Source organism: Sciurus vulgaris (genome assembly GCF_902686455.1).
Source record: "Sciurus vulgaris genome assembly, chromosome: 3".
Lineage (NCBI taxonomy): Eukaryota > Metazoa > Chordata > Mammalia > Rodentia > Sciuridae > Sciurus > Sciurus vulgaris.
In genome coordinates, this window is record NC_136463.1 from 114,609,418 (window position 1) to 114,624,926 (window position 15,509).

At 38.7% G+C, this 15,509-nt stretch overlaps 1 protein-coding gene across 1 annotated transcript in view; it reads right to left on the reverse strand.

Moving 5' to 3' along the window:
* Positions 1-2,256: 2,256 nt before the first annotated feature.
* Positions 2,257-15,509, reverse strand: part of PLA2R1 (phospholipase A2 receptor 1) — a 142,083-nt gene continuing 128,830 nt past the window's right edge. The window contains 1 exon segment of the mRNA XM_079131752.1: positions 2,257-15,508. Within this exon segment, the coding sequence (XP_078987878.1) occupies positions 15,467-15,508 (42 nt within the window). The 3' untranslated portion in view covers positions 2,257-15,466.

The window sequence follows — 15,509 nt, forward strand, 5'->3', positions numbered from 1 at the left end:
CTCTTGTCTCCTCTCCTCCCCTCTCACCCTCTCCTCCCGCCCTCTTCCCTCCTCCTCCTTATCCCTTCTCTTCCTGCTAGGGTGCTGGCACGTGTGACTGGTGCCCTGCGATTCAGAAGCTCCTGTGTGGGACAATCATAAATCATTTCTGGAGGGAGATGGAAGTCGCACTCTAAGTCTCCCACCCAGGCCAGTGGTACTGCATCGGCCCAGGTGAGCGCCCCCTGCAGGCAGCACCATGGTGGCAGTCCCATTAAACCTCACTCCTGTGGCCTGCAGGAGCTCGTCCCAGCTTAGCTTTCTGAACCTTATTCTGTGTGAGCAAGCCTCTGCCCGATCAATAAATGTCTTTTCTGCCAAGGTGAGCCAGGTTACTGTAGTTTGTTCCCAAGATCCCTGGCTAGTTTTCCTTTTCTTCTTCCCTCCACTGCACAAGTAAAGGTACTCCATACATTCTCACTCTTTCTGGGGGAAGCTCATTTGTTTCTCAGGTATCATTCATCATCTTTGTGCTGATTTATCCTGAATCTTTCCTAGGTTCCTCCTTTCTCCTAAACCCTGGTTTAATCTCGTGTTACCAAATCACATCCCCTGCATGGCACTCTGACATTGAAATCAACAAGACCAACTCAGACCCACCAACTTTATCTTGAGAGTAATTCTTTCTCCTTCCTGGCCAGACATTCATACTTGAACATTTCAATCTCCTCCAATCCTGATATCCTCAAACAAACAGTTCCAGGTTCTGTTTATTTTGCTCTGCCCAGTAACCCACATCCTTCCTTTCCTCCTTACTGTCAGATCACTGCTTTGTTCTTGTCTGTGAACAACTGTCTTAAGTCCTACTGAGTTGTCCTATGAATCATCTTCACACACATGTTCAGATTAAATTTCCTAAAACACAGCTCGCCTTACGTGTTTCAGGCTAAAGTGGAAACTTTCCAACTTCACCCTCTACAATCTAATCCTAACCTTAACTTTGATTTATCCTACATGTAGGATTTTTAAAAAACTTATGATTCTCAATCATGTTTCATACTTTCCTACTTATATGCCTTTGCCAGGGGATTTTGTCTATCTGGAGTTTCTTTCTCTGTAGTTCAACCAAAGTCCCAATTCAAGTGCATCTCCTCCATAAAAATCCTCCCACTTGTCCCCTTTTAAAGGGCTTCTCTACCTTTAATATGCACTCAGATTATGGAAACATCTTGTTAAGATGCAGACTCTTATTCGGTAGTTCTCGGTTGAGGTCTGAGATTCTTTCTACCTTTCTAACAAGCTCTTGGGCAACACTGCAGGTCCCTAGACCACAGTTGGAGCAATGAGACCCTAGAGAGAAGAATGATCTTTACTAACCATAGGGCAAGAATTCAGGTAGGAACTTTAAATTATTTGCTTTTAATATTCTACAGTCTTTAAAGTATTCATTTTACATTCGAAAAGACAGGAATTTGGCATGGTTCATCATTATATTGATTGAATGCAGTGACTTGATGGATTTTTTTTTTTGGTACCGGGGATTGAACTCAGGGCTACTCGACCACTGAGCCACATCCCCAGCCCTATTTGTATTTTATTTAGAGACAGGGTCTCACTGAGTTGCTTAATGCCTTGCTTTTGCTGAGGCTGGCTTTGAACTCATGATCCTACTGCCTCAGCCTCCCAAGCTTCTTGGATTACAGGTGTGTACCACTGCACCTGGCTGATGGATTTATTTTAATTGCATTGAATACAATTTCCGTCATCACCTCCTTTTCTTTCCACCCTGTTGTTACCCATCCTTGTCAGTTAAAATGTATTTCACAAGGATAAATATGTGGAAGAAGGGGATGTTCCACTTGTGATCTGCTACAGGTAAGTATGACCTGACATGTTTTATATACTGTAATTATTATAGCCAGTGTTCTGAAGTGTAATAAAGGGAACCCACTCTAGTTCAAGCAGAAAAGTGCTTCATGAAAAAGTGTATTAGGAGCTGGGCGCAGTGGTGTGTGCCTGTAATCCCAGCAGCTCAGGAGGTTGAGATGGAAGGATTGCTAGTTCAAAGCCAGCCTCAGCAAAAGCGAGGCACTAAGCAACTCAGTGAGACCCTGTCTCTAAATAAAATGCAAAATAGGGTTGGGGATGTGGCTCAGTGGTCAACTGCCCCTGAGTTCAATCCCTAGTATTAAAATAAAAAAAAAGTCTATTAGGCATTTCACAGGATTATTGAGAGGATCGGAGACTACACAGCAAAAGCAAAGCACAAATTACATCAGAGCACTCCATGGCCACACAGGGCATAGACTCTGCTCACTGTGAGCCACAAAGTAGTCCTGAAATATCTGTCACTCAGTTTTGTGAAAGCTGTACGTGTCTGCCACCACCTGACTCACCAGGATGGATTCTGTGTGGGGGTTACTTCAGGTTTGTATTAGCTATCAGTATTTATTGTCTCACAATTCAGAAGCCCAAATCAGGTTTCACCAGGAGGAAATCAAGGTATTGGTAGGGCTGTGCTCCCTCTGGAGGCAGAGAGTCCCTTCTTTTTCAGCTCTGGCTTTTATTGACTATGGCTGTGTCTCTAGAATCTTCCAGGTCAGCAACTGCATATCCCTCTCTGTTCTGTCTTCACATTGCCTTTCCTCTGCGTGTGCGTGCTGTCTCCCTTTTAGAAGGATCCATGTGGTGACATGTAGAGTCTACCTGATTAATGCAGGATAACCTCTGCCTTAACTCATTAACTTCATCACATCTGCTAAGATTTTTTCCATATAAATGACACTCACAGATTTCAGAGATTAGGGCCTGAAATCTTTGGGGGCCATTATTCAGACTATGACAATATTGTTTGTTTCTGAATTGAAGTCTTACTTGTACATATCTTATTGGTGGAGTTTAGATCACTTGAGCCCCAAAGAGGCTGGGAAGGGAGCTTCCTGCTAGAAAAGGTGTTTGAAGATATCAACTATGATAGTCACTAAAGCTTCATAAAAAATGAACTTCAATATAATGAACTAGCCAGAATCTTTAAACCAGGAGAAGGTACCGATTGCTGAATGTTTTGGCCACAAATTTCAAGTCTCACAAATATTGACTATATATATCAAGAAAATAGTTTAGTTTGACTTGGGTGTTGAGGGAGGGTGGAAAAAACCAAAAATTTTTAAATGAGATATAGATTTTTTTTTTTTTTTTTTTTTTTTTTTTTGGTGCTGGGGATTGAACTCAGGGGCACTTGACCACTGAACCACATCCCCAGCCCTATTTTGTATTTTACTTAGAGACAGGATCTTACTTAGTTGCTTAGTGCCTCACTTTTGCTGAGGCTGGCTTTGAACTCCCGATCCTCCTGCCTTAGCCTCCCGAGCCACTGGGATTACAGGCATGTGCCATTGTGCCCAGCTGAGGAACAGATTTTGGAGTATGTTCTTCTTTTCATCACAGTAAAAAAATAAAATAAAATAAATTTAAAAATCTCTTTTAGGATGCTTATATGGCCAATTCACTTCGATTCCATTTTTCATTAAGAATAACATTTGGTTATAATGTCATGGTGAATTTCATTTCCTATCTGATCTGATGCATATTGTTCCTGCAGTGCCTAGCACTGACCATACATTTATGGTAATAAGGACGTGGGCAATAGGAAGTGAACAACTGCTGTTTCTTTTGCTCCGTGATATATAATTGTCAAGCAAACCAGAATGATTCTTCTTGTATCTACTTCTTCCCCTGAGTGCATGTGTGCTTTTCCATGTTAGCAGTGAATTTCCCAGCTACTCTCACCTATATACCTGGTAGAAATAGGGGTGCTAACTCTTATTTTCCTAACCAGTCTATTAGAAACAACAAAAACAACAACTAACAAATAATCTTTGTAGATCTGACCTGTCTTAATAATGTTATAAAGGAGGTAAGCATTTTCCTGTATAGTGTTCATAATATTGTGGTGAAACAGTAATTTTACATTTAGGGATGGGTATGTATTTAAGAGAGGGAGAGAACCATGCAAAAGATTATTGAGATTAACGTTTATAGCGGCTACATAGCTATCAGTATAAATACAGTTTGGGCTCTTATGTGTAAATAATCTTCTGAGAACATTGTTTTCATTGTTGACATTTTCCTGCAGGTTTCTGAGACACACTTAAAATTCAATCTGTTCCCTAGAGTGTTTTTGTGAATCTGGCAGCATAATAGAAACTTTCTTTTAGAAGGCCCAGAATCAAAGCAATGAAAAAAAAAATTAAAATAGTGAGGGGGAATGATTTTTTTTTTTTTTTTTTTTTTCTTTAACCTTGGAGGCTTCTTCCTTCTTTCTTGAGAGATTTTTATTCAGTTCGGGACCATAGTAGTATGATGTCACTGACAATGATCCCAGCTTCCCCAAACACTAGCTGAAAGTTTGGGGCAAATTCCTGACCCTTCTGGTGCTCCACTTCTCATTAGAAGATAAGAATAATAGCCAGGTCACTGTCTTATTCCCCAGCACCAGTTACTGTCCCCTTTCTTAGATATGACTGACATTTTTAGGAAAGTATATTTTAGTCCTTAATCTCCTTTTGTTCTTGAGTAGTTATGTGTATATATCCGACACACAAAATTCCCAGAATCCTGATTTGATGTGACCTTTTTGGTTGGGGGAAGAAAGATGAAGGAGAACTGTAGAGGTTTTGGAAGCTTCACTCTATGAATTAATACTTCTGCTTCAGCATAATGTTGGTATTTGATCAAACATAAAAAGCTTCACGCTTTTAATGTCCTGCTGACACCAGTATCAACAAAGCATTGAAGCGGAAGCTTTCTGGCAGCTGATTAGAGGGAGATTTTATTTCACTGGCTCTAAGACTAAGTATACCTTTTAGTAGATCTTTCTCAAGGATAAGCTACATCGTGCATTATAAATCAAATTCAAGAGCTTTATTAAAGGACCCTTGATAATTTGGTAATATATTATCACTGTTTTGGAAAGGCAATAAATGACTGCTTTTTATAGTGTAATTTAAAATAATAATATGGATTACAGTTGTGTTCAGTCATGAAAGTATAATTTAACAGTTTGGGCTTATAATAACCTTTTTTTCCCTCGACAGTGTCCACTCTTATTTTAGCTCAAGAATGGCTTACTGGGGAATGATTTACCATGCTTGCTTTTAGAATCTAGTAGGGCTGAACATGTGTTTAATTGGAATTTTATGTTGCTGTGTTGGAAAAGCTTCATACAAAAATGAAATTGAAAGCTGGAGAATAAAGATGGCTAAACAGCGAACGATTCCAACATCAAAAGTGTGTTCCATGTTTGCAAGCTTGCTGTATCAGGAGGGGCTCTCCAGGAACAGGGTGGCTCACTGGAAGTGGTAATTGGAGAGAGTTTGATAAAGGTGCCAGGAGGTTAAAGGAAGCCAGAAAGGATACTGAAACCCCCAGGGAGTTCCAGGCAGCAGGGAGTCTTTGCTACACAGGCCTGAAGAGGCTAGTGGGTTTGGTGTTTCTGGACCTTGAAAATGCTAGAGCTGTGGAGAGGCAGGTGACAGGCATGGAAGCCCCAGCAGAGAATGTGCAGCAGAGCAGGGAGGAATCTCGCAGGGGGTGGGGAGGGTGTTAAATCCCCAAACTTTTCCATCATTTTTTCCATCTTTGAGCTGGACCTCCCTGAAGCTAGAAGGCTAGCACATCCAGGGATATCATTGCGAATGAGGATAAAATAGGATAGTAAAATGACCAGGCATTCAGGATAATGGGCTCCATTCAACCACACAGAGGTAGACATATTAATGAGTACCTTCGAGGCCTATTCCCAGGCTGGAAAACGGAAGGTGGGGGTGAACCCAGATGGGAGTTACAGGAAGGAGGATGGCTCACAGAAAGGAGGGTGGAAGTGAACCTGAAGTAGCCAGGATGTCTTTTTCAATACTTACTTTACATCGATTTTGCTCGATACTCTGCCCAAAACCACATCCAGACTCCTGAACTGGCACATCAAAATGGATTTTTCTGCTATCAGACCCCCTCCTACATGGCGGAAGTTCTATCTCTTCTTGCTTAAATAAATTCTGCTCTGTTTATTCTACCCTTCTGTGATTGTTCATGGATTTTATTCTTCAAAATTTAAGAGACAAGAACCCAAAGGAAATTAGCAAAGTGGGGAGTCTAGTCTCATCTCAAAACTCTGGTTTCAATTGGAGGTACAAAGCAGCATGCAGAAGGGTGTTTGGATCTGGAGAAAGAGCCAGCAAGCAGATAAGACTGGGAGAAAGGAATGAACAAAACTAATGTTAAAAGCCTTGGCATTTATATTTGATATAAAGGTGATCAATTAGGATCTAAGCTCAGTGATCTTCTCGTTCCCATTTTTCTGTTTTCCAGTCACTATAAATAAAAAGTCTCTCTACAATAATAAAAAAAAAGTCTTCAGTAAAGTTCTCTTTTGACCCAAGGTTATGTGACTTTTTGTTTGTTTTACATCTTCAGTCAGGTTGAAATGTAACTCACTGGCTTTCAGTATCTGAAGGATATGAGCAAATGCCCCAGCAGCTTTCTTTATCTACAGCTGCTCCCTACCTGCCCTCTGCCTGCCCTAAATGAGCCCACCATGCAAATTCCTCCTATGACCTGACCCTGCTAAACCCTATAAGATCCAGACTCTGTTGAAGCTCATCGTCATTTTCCCTCTCGAAAATGTGCCCCTCCCTTGCGTAATAAAACACCATCGATCTGTTGAAGTCTATCTCCACTTCTTTTTCTTTTTGCATTCTCTTTCATTTGCTTTCAGTGTTTAGGACCATAGAATGAAACAGAAACAACCACTTGATTCTAAAACCAAAGGAGGAAGTTTTGCCTTTTCTAGGATCCTTTGAAAAAAACAAATTTTGCTTTTAATTTTGCTTTTAATTTTTTGCCAAGTGCTCCTCTGGGGTTCCCAAATCTCCTGTTCCTCCCCCTCCCCACTTCAACTCCCTGCTCACAGAGTTCTCCAGAAGGCTCTTTCCCCACTTCTCAGGTCTATTTGGATCCTAGAGTATGATTCCAACTGTCTCACCTTGGGTGTCTGAGATAAACGAGGAGCCTGTTTACCCTTCTCTGTTTTTCTGGTTTGTTTCAAAGTCCCTAGTCAATCAACCTCTACTACTCGCGGCTCTATCTTTCTTACAGTGCTCTGGGGTCAGTTATACTGTGGGTGACACAGACTACTGGTAAGCTCAGACCTGGGAATCATGAACTTAGATTCTGATTCCAACTTTGCCATGAGAGCTGCTTTGGAAGTGGCCCTTCAAAGGAAAGGGAGACTGAGTGGAGAGGGGTTGGACCTTGAAGATCATCATTACAATCCCAGTACCTGGCTCATGTTTTTAAACCACAGAAACTCTTTTCTGGGACAAGGAGATGTCATGCCTTGGCTCAGTCTAACTAAATGCCCACAGAAGTTGAGGTAGGTAGCATAGGGCCAGTTTATAACTATTCTACCAGTGAATAAGCACCATGCCCTTTTTCTGGAATCCTGGCGGCAGGACAGATTCCTGGGGTCTAGATCCCCTTTCCAGTGAGACTGCCCACAGCTGTGCACTCTCTACAGTAACATTCCAGAGCTACCACCACTCCAGCAAAGTCACACATGGGAATGGGGAAGACATCAAACGCCAATTTACTAATTTACAATTAGAAATTCAAGACAAAAATACACAATTAGCACCTTTGCTCAAGCTGTATGGGGAATGTAAGCTCAATCACATGCCTTTTCCTTTAGTACCAAAAGTCATTCTTTCTTAGAACCCTATCAGACATTCTCTCAATACTCAGCAGACCTACCCTGAGGACCTAAATCCTAACTAGGATATTTGGTGAGGGTGAATATGGAACAAAGGAAAGCATGCTCATAGCAGAAGAGAGTCTAATAATGTATCCATCTCACTTGAGGGACGTCCTGAGAATCCTAAAATCCTAAATACTCCTAGGAACCTTGCCTTTGGAAGTCCAGGTCTCCTCCGAGACTGCAGAGAGTGTTTTTCTCTGGGCTTGCTTCTGCAAGAGGCTGCCCCTTCTTACCCCTTCCTGGTTACTTTCTTGCCTTCCTCCTTCAGATTTATTTAATCAAGCTACAATTAGGGCAGGTGGCCTGGGGAGCAGCCCTCTATCTTGTTTATTTGTGCTCAGATTTCCTCTGTGGATTTCAGAGTTAAGTTCCTAGGGGAAGAAAACACAGAATTTAACACAGAAGGCAGCCAAGTCATCTGTGGAGTGTGGCCTGACCACCTGCCATGCCCACTGACTCCTTCATACCTTTAACACTAGTTGACTCTTGGTCCTCAAATACACTTATCCCAATTGTACTGGCTATTTTAATTTTACAATTTAATTTAATTCCATAATATAAAACATGAGTATGAACAGAGAATTTTTTTATGAAAACAGCTAAAAGCTTTGCCAAGACTTATATGTGAGTACCCTGTCATTGAGCAAGATTAGTTCCAAATATGGAGGAATATTATATAGATTTAGGACTTGTACTCAGATTGGTTGACAGATATCAATAAAATTTTACCTAATAAATACACTGAAACTAATGATTGTGAACAAGACTAGGGATATATGTTATATGTAAGACTGACTAGCAGGAATATTAAAATGAATGATACTGTCCCTAAATCAAAATATTAGTGGTTAAATGTATATTTATGTGCTCTAGTAGAAAATAAAATGTGTAAACTCAGTATACATCTCTCAATTTGTATGATCCCTTGCTATAACTGAGTTTTTGGATTCCCTTACTGAGGTCCCCACTGAGTCAGATATGAGTGCTTCGAATGCAGTGTAATATCAATATGACAATTACCATAGCTACCATTCATAAAACTACATTTTGTAACAAATACAAGTTATTAAGTGTAACATTAAATTTACTTATTAACATGCAATTGCAGATTATCTTCTAAAACCACACAAACAGGAGGACTTCTTGCTCAGTATGTCTCTTTTTTCCCTACGCTTCCCTTGGGAAGTTCAGTATAAGATACAGTATCAACTCCAGGGATCAACTGAGCTGGTTTTGCCAAGCTCACTGATCCTTCCCTGTAGCCAGGAGGTGCAGATGAACTGTTAGTGTGCAGAGACTGGTTTTCTTTTATACCTTTACGTGTCATCTAGAGTAAAACTGCAGTAAATAATTTCTTGTCTGATTAGAGGAGCTCTTGCCTAAAGACTGTAAGTGGCAATGACTTGGATGAACACTACTTCCATTAAGGCATTCTTTCTTCCTCTCTCTCTCTCTCTCTCTCTCTCTCTCTCTCTCTCTCTCTCTCTCTCTCTCTTTCAAAGTACTGAGATCTAACTTGAATTTCTTAGGGCTTCTCAAATCTTAGGGCAAGTGTCCTACCACCCAGCCCATACTTGGTCTTGAATCGAGTTTCTTCTCAAGCTCCACTGAAGAACATTTTTAATCAGGAACTTCAAAGCCCGTGGTGATTCACTGAGGTGACACTTGCTGTTAAGTCCCCACCCCTCCCGACTCCTTTCTGGGAATCTTTCCTGGTTCTGCTTTCTGTTCTTTACCTTCCCTTCCCCTAGGCAAGAGCCCTGCTCATTCCCACATCCGTGAGCTGGGTTTCCAGCTCCGACCAAGTTCCATCTTCTAAGAAGTTAAAAAGTAAAGTTTAAGTAACCTCTGAGGACACTACCTCATAAATTGGGACTCAAGGAGCTCCAGCTAAATCACAAACCATGTGAAAATAATGATAAAGTCAGAATTTCAAGGTTGGGGGAGAGGCAGGAGAAAACACAGAAATGGTCCTTTAATTTGTCATATTAAATTCAAAATATATTTATTTAAAAAAAATCTAGGAAAATATGCACTGAATCTAATGTAAGTATGAGACATAATGGGGGAAATGGAAAATGGCATTTATATTAATTTTGGAAATTAATTTCCATTAATAAACAGAAACACAGGAAACAAATTGAAAATAGCATAGACCAGGATGTCTTTTTTTAAAAGATATGGTATTGCTGTTCATAATTACAAGAAATGGAAGATAATATTTTAAATGAGTTAACTTTGGTCCATCACACTTACTTCATGGTGTGAAGAAAACAGCACTTGAATGACTTTTTTCCCTTAATTTGTTCTAAATTACAGCAAAGTGCTCTGCAAGAAGCAAGTGCTTGTGTTAATTAACTCTGAGTAAAGAAGGTCACTGGTATACATAGGGCTCATTTTGTGGTTTTAGTTATAGATTTTCTTCTGCAATTAGAATTCATCATTAGGCATTGAAAGCACGTGCAGATTTTCGCTTTTTTATCCAGCACTTCAGAATTGGGCACATTTGTTGATTTTCTTCTAAAAACATTTAAAATGCAACAACAATAATGGAATTGACTTATGGGAAGAAAAAATGTACAACACATTTATAAGTATATCTAAAATACTGACATTTTCTGCAAACCTGAGTATTATAGCTGAATTTTAAAATTGCATATGAATTATATAGTACTTCAAATTTTGCAACATAAAGAATTAACAAATCTGAATTTTAGTCATTTTATATTGAATTGTGAGCACAGAGAAAAAATTATAACGGCTGTAAGTTCTTGTATATAATCCATGATACCAAATATTTAAGCAAGACTTTAGAGAACCATAAGCAGCTAAGTTAATATTTCTAAAATAGATATAATTTTTTTTTTTGTATCAGGGATTGAACTCAGGGACACTCGACTACTGAGTCACATCCCCAGCCCTATTTTGTATTTTATTTAGAGACGGGGTTTCATTGGATTGCTTAGTGCCTTGCTGAGTTGCCAAGGTGGACTTTGAACGCATGATCCTACTGTCTTAGCCTCCGAAGCCACTGGGATTACAGGCATGTGCCACCTCACTTGGCTAGATAGAAATTTTTAATTCTTATTTCTAATTTTTACTTAGTTTTAGTATTTTTAAATGTAAGCCATTATTTTTATGCCTAAGAATTATAAGAGAGAGCCATAATACATGTTAGTTATGTTGCTGATACAACAGGATATAATATAAATAAAAATTGTTTGTGTAAGATACTGTTTGAATATCATGATGATGAACAATCCAGACTTATTTGCCTCTTCTAATTCACTCCAGTATTAACTAGGATTCACTATAAACAAGCTGGCTTAAGTGGATTTAGCCACAGTATAAGGGTGTAAGTGGATTTAGCCACAGTATAAAGGTGAAAAAATGTCAATCAGGTGATCATGTTTTTCCCTGAGAATTCAAAAGTTAACAGCACATAGATTTGGTCCATCTTTTCTTTGTTGTAGGCACTAAATGAAAAAGCTACTTTCTGATTAAAAAAGATACCAAAGAAAGCTGTTTTATCTAAATTTCTTACTACTTCTTAGACTTTGCTTACCCTGTTAAGTCTTTTTCTCTACCTCTGACAGGATTAATCAGTACCTACCCTTTTTTCCCCCCCAGATTCTGTTCCTCCTGTTCTTGTTTGTATTACTTCAGAAGTATCCCACTGTCAAACCAATGAGCCAAATAAGTCAATGTTCATAAAAAGTTGGATTTCATTTTTGAGTTAAAATAAGCATCCTCACTATTCAGAAATCCAACATAGATAAAGCCATGAGCTTTTACCTTGATAGCACACAATGTGAGGCTCTCAGCAATATCTATACTCTCTTCACGTTGTTTCACCAGATAGTCTCTCTAGAAAAACATTCTTAGACAATAGACAGGGGATGGATGAGCTGAGGTCTCAAACGAGGTAGGAAGCACTGCTGCTCTTCCACTGTAGGGCGCATGTCCATTTTTCAACCCAGAGTGTGAACATGAGGGACGGTAACTCATTTCTGACTCATTGCTTCATCCTTAACAGAAAAATGTATGAAGGCAGGGAAAGACAGGAGGCTCTGCACAAAGTTTATGATTTCTTTTTTTTGAAGAAACTTTACTGATACCAATATTTTGCATTTTTTTCTTTCTTTGGTGCCTTAGAGGAGTTTCCAAAGGTAAGCCATCATAGTAAGATTTGGTATGAAATCTATGGTTAAAATTTTTTATATATATATATTTTTAAGGTAGAGAAAAACATTTGTACAAAGAGAGGTGGGAAAGAACCAGAGTGACACTTTTGATCATAGGGTGTTCTCAGGTGAGTCACTTCCTAGGAGGAATAACACAGGAAGGTTAAGAGTCTAGAAATTGAGATCCTTACAAATATCCATACCCCTGTGTTCCTTGGAAATTTTTATGTACCTCTGGTGTGTGTTCTCAGTTTGAAGACTGTTGACTTCATGATTGTATTTTAGTAGTACATGGGGCCTAGTGGTGTAGCTCGGTGGTGGAGCACATGCTTAGCATATGCAAGGCCCTGGGTTCAATCCCCAGTGCAAAAACTAAAACGAGACACAAATAAGCTCATGGAAATGGGCTGGGGTTGTGGCTCAGTAGTAGGGTGCTTGCCTAACACACAGGAAGTACTGGGTTCGATCCTCAGCACCACATTAAAAAATAACTAAAATAAAGGTATTGTGTCCATCTACAACTGAAAATATTTTTTTAAAAAGAGTGAGAAGCTTTAAAAAAAAAAACTCATAGAAACTACATAAATCAATCAATCATAGATCTCCAGTTAACTCTGTTAGCGACAGGTAGGAGATCCATTGGAAGACTCCAAGCACTTAAGAAATGCTGGCCCATTACATAGGAGGAGCCTGCATCCATGAATGACTGCATAAAACGAAGTCCTCCTGCTCATCCATGTAGGTGTGGATAAGAAATAAACCTTTGCTGAGCTCCAATTCCAAGATTTGGGGATTGTTTATTACAGTGTTTAGTCTGTCTTGACTAATCGAGTAACTGATGGTGCTGGATAGGGTTTCTCCATTGCAGGCGTGAGGTGGCCTTGTAGTCAAGCACTGCAGTATCCTGGGAGGGCACTGAATGGGAATCACAGCCTGTTCTCAGGAAATGAGGCAGTGCCAGAAAGAGCCAGGACAGGTCCAAATGCAAGAGAAGAGACTACAAGCTATAAGATCTCCAGGGAGTGCGCCCAGACAGCTGCTCTTAGTGGATACCAGATGACACATGTCAGCAGTCAGTTATGACCTTCTCCTCCCAATACCAGAAGGGAACAGCAAGTTCCCATCTATCCAGCTGCCATTTTAAGGAAGGAAAGAACGCCACAAATGAATGCGCATCTAAAGAGATCATCTAATTCACCCTTGATGGGGCACAGATCCTTCAACAGAAGAAACATTTAACCTGGAAGAATACTGTTGGAAACAGAAGTCAAGATATTCTAACTTGGAAACCCAAGATTCTCCATTATCCAGAGTTTATAAAAATAGGGAAAGACTGACTTTTAAAAGGGGAGAACATATTAATTATGTGTGAGTTTGTGACCCTACTACTTCTTTTTTTCATTTTATGTTGTGACTATAAAATCTAATTCAGATTAAAAATAGATATGGAAAAAGTTTTAAAATATATACATGCATGAGTAAAGGAGAATATTTTGGTACTTTGTATTTCTGAAATTTCAGCAATGGCAAATGATCTGTTTACAGGGACAGTTTCTCTGGAGATGTGGTTTGGTACTTAATAGCAAAATATAGAGCATTGACAAGCAACAGTTTTTTTCTTCTAAAGTACTTTCCTAATGACATACTTTGTCAAATTGTTATGTGTGACTATATCCTTTGTTCGAAAGGCTAATTGATTATAGCTTTTATCAAGTCTGCAGAAAGGAGCAGAATTTTAATTTCACTTGACAGATTGCTAAATTGAGCTTAGTTCTGTTTAGTTCAGATCAATTGTTATTCTTTTGAGTTGTAAATATACACCTTCTGCATTATATATCTTTTAAAAAATGAAGTCCTAAGACAAAAAATTATAAAAGTCAATTGTTCCAGTGTGTAGACTCACAGCCGTAGCAAAAAACTGCTGTTGGAAGTTGTATTTCAGTTGTGTTTCAGTCCACAGCACTCTGTTCTTATATGCTCTTCAAATGTGTTCGTAAAGATGTTGGTTTGCCACTTGGAAATTCATTCATATTTTCTCCGGGAGCTCCCCCTTGTGACTAGTGACCACCAGTGTTGAGGCAGTTGGTTTTAACAAAAAATGCACACTTCCTTTTAAATTTAGAAATTTAGGCCCTGAGATTCCCTGTTTCTATTACAGAACCTTACTTAATTTTCATAACTACCCATTATTTTCTACATATGAACTCTTTACTGGGTGCTATTAGGTTTCCCTTGTTGGAGAATAAATGCCACAAACATTGAGACTCCCTGGCTTGCGCAGCCTGGCACCCCCAGCTGCCAGACTAGCATGTTGTTTTTAATAGGAGCTCAGCAAACACGCAATGAGTGAACTTCTGAATATTGATTTTGGAGTCATTTGTCTTTACAAGAAATTAACAAAGGAAGATCAAACCTGTGATTTTTTTTTTTTTATTGCTGGCAGTAATTATTATTAACCAAGGGAACTAACTAGCCTAACACAAAAGGAGATGGTTCCCAGAAATCAGACATTATTAAGAAGAACATCTAAATCAAGTCATTTATATCATAAAAGGTATCTAGATTATTAGTGGAGGTTAATTTATTTAGTACTTCTCAATGCATCCTCTAGTCTCATTCTTATAGGACTGTAAGTTAGATCCCCAATTTTTCCCCTTTAAGTTCAAGTTTTATTTTTATATCTTCTGGTTGTTGAGAAAGTTATATATTATATATATTTTTAAATAAATTTCATGAATTTTTAATAGTATTCAAATATCAATATATTCCCTTAAGCTTATCTATAAGATATCTTTAAATATCAAACTTGATAATCATTTAGCAGTTTAAGGATTCAAAGTGTTCAAGTCACATTTTAACTATGTGGCTGCTCATAAAACCAACAACTGTACTATTTAAAGAAAGATCATTTTTTCCTCCCTTTCACTTGAGAAGTCATACCTAATTAAAAATTAATATCACTAAATGTTAAGAGTCCAGAACATGTGTTTTAAATTTAGAAATTTAGAAATAAATTAATACTTTTCAAATCTGGCTATTGGAAATGATTGATTTAGAAACAAACAAGAAACCTAAGAAGACTATTTCTCTCCTATGTAAGTATAGAATTTAGAAATTTGTCTTCCTCTTTCTCCCTCTTTTAATGTAATGAGTTTGGGTGAATGTCTGAATAGGTACCAGCTTGGTTTTACAATACCAAAAATTTTTTTTAGTAGGATCAGTGCAAAAGCAATTATTAACATTGGTTTAAGAGTTTTCAATAGGGGTTTCTTTTAATAGCTCCTGTCTTCTGAATAATAATCATTGCATAATTTCCCCTTTTTAAGAATGGATCACAGTTTAGGAAAATGGATAAATCAAGCCCCATTTGATTTGGTTACAATTAAAATCCAGTAATCACCTTAACAATTAGTTAAAATAGTGACACAATTCCATTCTAATGGTATCTAGTTAAAGGGAAATACAGGACTCCCCTTGCTGTTCTCTCTGCTCATCTCCAGAGCTGTGCTAGTCTGACTTCATTATCACTGGTC